General features: G+C 39.5%; 1 protein-coding gene across 1 annotated transcript in view; it reads right to left on the reverse strand.

The window, feature by feature from the left end:
* Nucleotides 1–2,786: 2,786 nt before the first annotated feature.
* The window catches only part of rgs9b (regulator of G protein signaling 9b), a 14,514-nt gene continuing 8,564 nt past the window's right edge, over nucleotides 2,787–8,736 (reverse strand). The window contains exons 10-19 of the mRNA XM_030773605.1: nucleotides 7,987–8,016; nucleotides 7,643–7,704; nucleotides 7,289–7,402; nucleotides 6,922–7,037; nucleotides 6,707–6,794; nucleotides 6,359–6,497; nucleotides 6,060–6,142; nucleotides 5,779–5,902; nucleotides 3,591–4,015; nucleotides 2,787–2,943 (exon numbers count right to left, since the gene is read on the reverse strand). Of these exons, the coding sequence (XP_030629465.1) occupies nucleotides 2,787–2,943; nucleotides 3,591–4,015; nucleotides 5,779–5,902; nucleotides 6,060–6,142; nucleotides 6,359–6,497; nucleotides 6,707–6,794; nucleotides 6,922–7,037; nucleotides 7,289–7,402; nucleotides 7,643–7,704; nucleotides 7,987–8,016 (1,338 nt within the window). The remainder of the gene's footprint in view (nucleotides 2,944–3,590; nucleotides 4,016–5,778; nucleotides 5,903–6,059; nucleotides 6,143–6,358; nucleotides 6,498–6,706; nucleotides 6,795–6,921; nucleotides 7,038–7,288; nucleotides 7,403–7,642; nucleotides 7,705–7,986; nucleotides 8,017–8,736) is intronic.

Here is an 8,736-nt window from a genome sequence, read left to right on the forward strand (position 1 = left end):
ACGGAGCTGACACACTAATCAACACGGGAGTGGGAACTGAACGTCAGCATTACAAAAAAAGAAGAGTGGGCTAATTTAAGAAACTTCATTGTCGCTTAAGAAGCGAACCACAAGTTAAGAGCTTCAATTCTCATTAACTTACTGACAAATTTTAAGACTATTTGGTGTATGTGCTCCACTGACTACTGCATGTTTGCAGTGGATACAGTTATCCGTTGATGGCGAAGTGACGTCTCCCTCAAAGAGGAAATGTCATGCATAAGCCAGCTAGCAGCAGGTGACAATGTAAACTAATCTATGTTGTAAGACATATAAAATCACGTGCTCCCTTTAATAATTCTTTTTTGTGTGTTTGTGAGAGTAGTTTGACCTTTTAAACGGAGACAAATGACCACAAGAACAGTGCGCTACAAAGTGCTATGATATGATGGCTGATGCGACAGGGCAGGAAGTGCTAACCGCCTGTTGTGTGACACATCTTGTAAATACCCACCTAAAACGCCCCCACATTATCAAGAATACAACTTACCGATACAACGAAACAAGAACGTTAAAATTACACTTATGTATGGCAGTTACACCACGAGACTCAATAACATGATATGATTTGCATTTCCCAGCGATATTAATAACTAACGAAGTTATCTAGCCACCAACATCACAGCAGTTGGCTTAGCACATTAGCAAGCTAGATCAGCTCTCTAAACTGCACCCATAAGTTACTAGTTATCTTGAGAGATTATGCTCCGTATCAGTAACTTACCCCCTTAATAGAAGCTTACTAGAATTGGCTTTTGGGGATTTGCAGATTTATCATATGCTCACAAAAAACTGTGCCGGCACAACAGGCATCCAGCTCAGGTTTTACCACAGGGGCTGCATGAGAGCACTTCCAAGATGGCCACTGCAGCATCATTTTTTCAAATTAAAAGTCCGGGCATAAACGTCTGCAGTGACTTCGAAAGAGCCCCTGCTGAATACCTCACGTTTTTTCCCTCGCAGAAGTAAATTCATAATCGTTCAAAATCGTTTTTAGCGATAAAATATGCCTCTGCTAAAATATTTTAACACAAAAACATGTACTAGCAACCGTCAAAGAAATATGTGCTACAATTTCAAGGTTAACTTGTATTCAAAAAGTCCTGTGAGAAGCCAGAGCTGTAGGACAGCTCTTGCTTGCTTCTTCAGCTTTTCAACTCATTTAAAAGCTGACAGAGAACGGTGCAGTGCCCTTTCAGAAGAACTATTACACTTTATTTGGCTTTTGAGTGAACACCAGTATGTGGCATATACAGAGGTCCTGTGGGTGTTTCTTTTTCTCCCCTTTTTTAAAAGTGAGAAAAGTTTCATTCCCAAATTTAGCATAAGCATTACTGTATTAATGCCTCCATAACAAAGGGCACAGGATAGCATGCATTGTTCAAATGAAGTGTATTCTACTCCACTACACCTTCACTTTCTCATAAGGCACAATTAAATGTTTGTTCATCTTGAATGGATGGCTTTTGATATGAACTCCCTATGCCTGATAAAGAAATGTTCAGTATAGGTTATAACAAACTTTAATGTTGTTTAAATATTATAAACACCAAAATTATGCATAATTCATTCATTCATTCATTTTCTCAGCTGCTTATCTTAATTAGGGTCACATGGAGTCCTGGAGTCTATCCCACAGTTCACTGAGGCAGGGAAGTGCCCTAGATAGGTTGCCAGGCCATCACAGAACATTCATAATAATAGATATTACTGTAAAATAAATAATCTCTCTCTCTATCTATCTATCTATCTATCTATCTATCTATCTATCTATCTATCTATCTATCTATCTATCTATCTATCTATCTATCTATCTATCTTTATTTTACCTTTTTTTTTATTTTATCTGTTTTAATTTTATTCCTGTTTCCTATTTATCTTATTATATTCTACTTTTTATTCTATGTTGTGCTTGGTGTGTGCTGACGGTGTTGTTGCGACACTTGAATTTCCCTCAGGATTAATAAAGTATTTCGTATTCGTATTCGTATCTATCTATCTATAAACACACACACACACACACACACACACACACACACACACACACACTAGGTCTCTAGGTAGCATCTGAGACTTGCAGGCATCACACTGAAAATTGTTTATTGAGGCACTTACACCATCCAAACATAAGGAATGAGCATATTCACACTGTCTCGTGAACTGTAAACATGTTGAAGGTAATACATTCAAACGGTAAATATACTCTCCATTACCATCTTACTGGTAACACCTCTATGAAAATATTAATGTTTATATATATTTATATACACACACATGTATATATGTATATATCCTTGTTCAGTGTCCATATAAAACAGTAAACAAGCCGGATAGAAAATCCTCATGTCTTCTACTAAACTGGTTCATGCCAATTTAGCAAAAAAAACAACAACAAAAAAAACCTGTTCCCCCAAAATAAGGCTTCTCGTAATATCAAGAGTAGGTAGATCGATTTGTATATACAGATTCTGGATTCTAAATTTGACCGTGAATTAGAACCACTTAGAAGAAGAATCAGAAGTCATTTCACTGGCTAATAGTACATGTAGGCACTACTTTGAAGCTACCAGAGACACAGAGGAATAAAGCTTGAAACGACATCGCTTCATACGTCTACTTCCAAAAACCTTTTTTTTTTTTTTTTTTTTTCAAGGGAAGGTGGGGAGGGGAAGCTGAAAGGTAGACAGATGAGTTGGTTTAGAGTGAGTGTACTCCGTCACATTCTGGCGGTGGGAGCTTTCGTTATTTTATCCTGCTCCATCTTGTTTAGTCACTGTTTCCCAAGGGCATATGATCTCCTTCACACCTCCTCTTGCCGCACCCGGACTTTCCTCCTCCTCGTCCTCGGAGTCGATGGGGTAGATGCGACACTCGGGGGGGATGTCAACTTTAATCTGAAAGAAACTGACAATAAAAATTTTCATAGTCATATCGTGTACGGCTGCATAACCAATTTATGATTCACCAGAGATTCAGTATAAAAGTCTGGATGTTCAGATGATTATTCCCGTAGTCACGAAACATGCATCATTAAGGGATTATTTTGTGGTCATAGGGTTGTGTTGAACTCTGAGATCGCATGATGAGGTGTGCTGTGCACGCTTGAAAATAGAATTTGATTGACATTTTCCTGTTGTATTTGCTGTGAAAGTGGTTTGGGTTTTTTTGTGCTTAAATTTGTGATTTATGAGTCCTGTGATGAGCACTGGATATATGTAGGTACGTCAGTAGTTTGGCAAATATCTTTTGATGTTCTGTGCTCTGTAGCAGATCAGCTGATAAATCAAATTGTCATTACTCTTGTCATGCTATTTTGTTTAGCTATTCATTGTAATGTGATTGTTTTATAAAGAGTGTTATAAATCTGTTATTATTTGGTCAGTATATGTTTTTTCTACAGAGTGATTTTTTCAAATAGTGAATTCTATTAAATAGACAACTTATGTTCTCCATAATGTTTTAGTGTGTGTGTTTTGTGTGCGCGCGTGTGTGTGTGTGTGTGCGTGTGCGTATGCATGCGCGCGCAAGTTTTCTAACACGATCTTTCTCACTTTGCGATCCTCCTGGGTTGGCTTTGTGTGAGAGGCTCCGTGCTAAGGGGTTGCACTTTTCCACCACCTGCCGCTACGGCACACTTCGGTGACAGACTGGCAAAGACCGACTGAGCGACACACCCTCTGCGGAGGAGACGGCTCAGCGACGAGGCTACACGAGACCTAGACGCCGGCGGCTGGCTCTCCTCGGAGGCCGAAGCCTCTGCGCTCTCTGCGATGGATGGAAAATGAGCGGAGGCGGGACCCCCGTGACCATCGAACCTCCGTTCAGAGGCAGGTGTGCTGTCAATGGCCACGCTGATAGGGGAGGGGCAGGCGGCACTGTTCGGTAGTGTCATAAGGCCCGGTGAGGCGTTGGTCTGTGCTTCACAGATGCCGGTGTAAACCGCCAGGTGAGGCACAGGCGCGGTGAATCGACACAGCTGCAGAGTGAGGGAGCAAGCATAGAGACGATAATGTTAGCACCATTCCAAGTTTGGCAAGGCAGAACAAAATGTTCCGCTGTCGTTGAAGAAGTCACTTCCCTCCATCCGCAACTACCCGATGTCCAAGACAGATATAAGCTGTACTCATCTATAATGTACCAAAATCTAAACTTCTCTTTTTTCTTTGCACTTACTGGGAGGTGATGAGGCTCACATGGTGTCAGACGGAAATACATGGACATAAACAAGTGCAAGACATTTGGCAGATGACTGTATATAGCCTATTCCACTTACAGCACGGGCCATGTATACTGCTTTGACCCGGTATGACTCACAAGAGGTTCCTGTACATATCAGTGTATATTATATTAAAACAATATTTCTTCTGAGCTTGTATGTACTTATTCTGTTTGATTACATGTAGGCAAATGTTTTTCCGTTTAATTATTGTGTCTGCGGTCAATGTGAGGTAATGTAACATAAACATGCCGGTTAGATGCATAAGTGAAATGGAGATACCACACAATATGATTGCAGAATGAAAATGTAAACACATAAATATTACACCTCAAAAATGCATGGACTTTAAATGACAGAGAAACAAAATATAACACACACACACAAGACAGTAGAGATTGTATCAAATATATATATATATATGGCTTTATTGTACAGATGGCCAAGAAAAAAACAAAACAAAACAATGGATGTTCACATGAGGACTCAGAAGGAGAATGAAAAAGGACAAAACAGAAAGGACAGTGAACTGATGGTAGATGGTGAAGTTTAACAGACCAATCACAAAATGGCACTGGGTAAAGTGACAATAATGACTGTAGGAGAACCATGATGTGGGAGAACACAGAACAACAGCAGTGTACAACAAAGACAACACATGTCACTTAGTTGTTTTTCATGGCTGAATATAATGTGTTATATTAAAGCAAAAAACAACAACAACAACAAAAAAACAAAGTTCTTCAGAAGGATACATAAACTATTGCATGGAAATGTTTACCAGATATCCATTCTACTTAGCTCATGCAAACAGCAAAATGTATAGAGCGACTATATTAAAAAAGGTACCAAACTAATGGAGTAAAAGTAATAGAAATTTAAAAAATGTGAGCATTTTCCAGTGACTTTAAGATGATTTTATGAAGTTATAGTCTTTCAAATATCGTTAGTCTGTTGATCATTTACATTCATAAGAGTTTAGCATCTAAGAACGAAAATATTAAGCAGTTTACCACACCTCACATAACTTCTCCTAATAACTTCTGATGTTATTATTAATAACCTCTATATAATCTAACATTATTGTATTGGAATATTGCAGTTCCAGAATAGCTCACTGTGCTTTCTTCATGCCAGTGTTGGGGGTTGTTGGCTCTCTTAAACTCTGGGAAAAGTGATGGTCTTGAGATGTTATGGTATGATTTATTTTTAAAAAAATGTCCCAGGTTAACATGTCTGCCGAGGTTTTTGAATATTTCTAAAAAAAAAAAAAATCCTCTACAACTTTGTTTGAATCTTAACGGACAGGCGTTACCCATCATGTGCCTACAAACTAAAGCTTCCCAGTGTAAAGCTCGTAACTGGGTGTTACCACTGCATCGCTGCATCTGATAGGCCTAGGAGTATGCGGTTTCCCTCCTTTAGAGAAGCAATGTATGAGCCAACACTGGGCTATTCCTTCAACCCCCTTCTTTGTCTGTCCTCTATTTTTTCGCACCCTCCTTCGCCAGCCTGCTCATAACCTGTGTGATGTCCACGGGACCGCTGGCGGCCAGCTTGGCTTTCTGCTCCTCCTCCTGCTGCCTGAGGAGGATGGGGCTCAGACTGGGCCGTCGCTTCTTTGCATTCTGCTCCAGCTGCGCTTCACTGAGAGAGAGAGAGACAGGCAGAGAGAGAAAGAGAGAGAGGAGGGGGCAGACAGACAGACAGAGAGATTTACAGGGGAGAAGACTCCAAACCGTGCTGTGAAAGACGACAGGCAGAGAGGCAGTGGCGTGGAAACACGTCGTGCTCTGCGGCTCACCTGAATCTGTGTGGCTCAGGAGAGATGGCCTTTTTCTGAGTGTCTTTGAATACTGGGGATTTTAGATATCTGCCGTAAGAATCCTTTATGTGAAAAATACAAAAAATAAATAATTAAAATGAAATAAAATAAAGAATGAGTGATAGAAACAAAGACAGAGAGAGAGAGAGAGAGAGTGATGGATACATACATATGTGTGTTTGTGTGTGTGTGAGTATATGGTTATTATTACAGAGGTCAAGAGAATATTAATACTAATAATATCAATTAGAGTAAATTAGAGCAAGCAGATGGCCGACCTTTTTCATAAGCATGTAGATATGAGTTTGAGCCGCATCCAGTACATAGCGATGGGGATGAGACAGACCCTTCACGGTAATTTCCATAGTCTTCCCGTCAATGTTTATCCACCGGGGGGCGCCACGAGCTAAGAAAGTCCTGTCCACGGAAGTGAAAAAACCCCCCCCCCAAAAAAACACCATCAACACAACAACAACAGCAACAAGCAACAAACACATAATTATTCACAATAATTTGAATGAGTTGGTCTTGTAATCTGCCAGTGAATATCAAGATTATTAAGTGTGGCTAATGTGAGCATTAAATAGTGAGTCAGTCATCAGCCAGGTCTCTCTGTTAAAGCTCACTTATAGATCTGTTGAGCCTTTTCTTTCATGGTCACAGCTGCACCCCACTTCAGATCCTCACAAGACTCCCAGAAGGCAAGATTCTCACCTACGACCGCAGAAACAAAATAATCACAAATGACTTTTAGCCGCAAATGTCTTAAAAAAAAACAAAAAACGTGTCTTCATATCCAAGAAAGGAAACAGAAATGCTTAAAACGCCCCTGATGACGCACCGCTGAACTCCTTTTTCAGGAAAAGACGGAAATCGGCCCGCCCACGAGGGTCATTGAGCAATTCCCCAAAGCTAAACGTCCAGCGCTCTACTCTCATTTTAGTGGGGATTTCAACGCTGTGAAACAAACACACACACACACACACACACACACACACACACACACATTAACACTAATGAACCGCTAAGATGAGCGTGCTACTTAATGTGCAACAGAACTATCTATCATCTTTCAGAAGGATTTTATAGGAATAAATGCAAACGGTGGCCTGATCAGAATTGTCAAAGATGACATGATGATCAACACTGCCATGGCATGAACATTCCGCGGCTGTCACACAGAAACAGTGTTGCTAACGGAGACTCACTTTGGCTTGTTGAGGTCCCAGTAGGTCACGTCATCTGTCAGCCAAGGGTTACTTGGCAGACAAGCGCAAAGGAATGGGTCGTGCTGCCTGTAGGTCGTCGCGTACTTCACGATACTGCAGAGAGGAAAAATGAGATTAGATTAGATTAGATCAGACATTATTCAGATAAAGTGTCACATATTTCTCCAATATGAAACTTGTAAAGAAAAACTGTCTAAATATAATGTGTATAAGCACAATCTTGAAGCATAATATATTAAGTATAACGTTTAGCAGAGCTCAGCATTGTGTAGTGCTGTTCTTTTTGAAAGTAAAAGCCTAATATTTTAATAGGCATATTGAACAATGACATACGCGCCAATGGACACAGATGACTTCACTCTTGGCCTCATAATGCACTGATGAGTAAAAATAATCTGGGAGACAAAGAAAGATCAAAAGCATCACAAATGAACTATTCATCATTTTTATTTAACATTTTTACAGTACATCAAAAGTACGATTAAGGGTGTGGATCTACACACTGACTGACAAGCAGACCAGAAAAAGCCATCAGTTTGTTTTCTTTTCACAAACTTCTTCTCCTACAACCGCTGCCATGGCAACTACTGTCGATGCTGTCACTGAGTCACTGCAGTACTAAATGTTTCCATTGTCTCTACCGCTTCTCAAAATTAGTAATTAAGAGAGTCACTCACAATTCTTCTGTAGTAGTCAGGCGTCTTTTTCTGGAAAAAAATCATTTCAAACAAGGGTTTGATTACACAACATACAGGAAACTGAAACATTGTTTTTCTAACATATCTGCGGCCCACTCTAGAAATATCTAAAATATTCCATATAAAATGTGTCTAAAGGCAGAGACATTGTGCCAACAAAACAACTTTGCGAAAAGAAAAAGATGAATTGAAGTTAATGAAAAAGATGAATTTGAAGAGTTAAACTAGAGAAGACAGGGAAATAATACATAGTACAGAACTGATATTATGATATGAGAACAGAACTGATATTAGAACTGAATACTGGAAAACATCTTAAGCGAAGCAACAAGTTGAAATAGTATCTTTCCTCTGTATGTTTGTGTTTGTGTGTGTGTGTGTGTGTGTGTGTATTATCATGAGGGTCACTGCACAAGGCACAACATGTCCTCTCTTTCAGATCTGTAGTTCTTATGCAATAGTTGATGAACAAAATCTGGAAAGAGAGAAAAAAAAAGAGTAACACAGTCAATGACTATAATACATAGTTCGCATAACACATACTGAAAAATTAATGTCATAATTCCACTAAGGAGTGTTGCATCCGATATGTTCTAAATTTGGGAATCTTCCAAGAATTTGTATAAGTAAAGCATTCCATTACAGCAATCTGTTTTACGACTCCTGAGTGACCACACCCAATGAATGAACACCCAAAATAGTTTTTGTTCAGTTGAGGGTTGTAGCAGA

This window comes from Chanos chanos, chromosome 5 (assembly GCF_902362185.1).
Source record: "Chanos chanos chromosome 5, fChaCha1.1, whole genome shotgun sequence".
Classification (NCBI taxonomy): domain Eukaryota; kingdom Metazoa; phylum Chordata; class Actinopteri; order Gonorynchiformes; family Chanidae; genus Chanos; species Chanos chanos.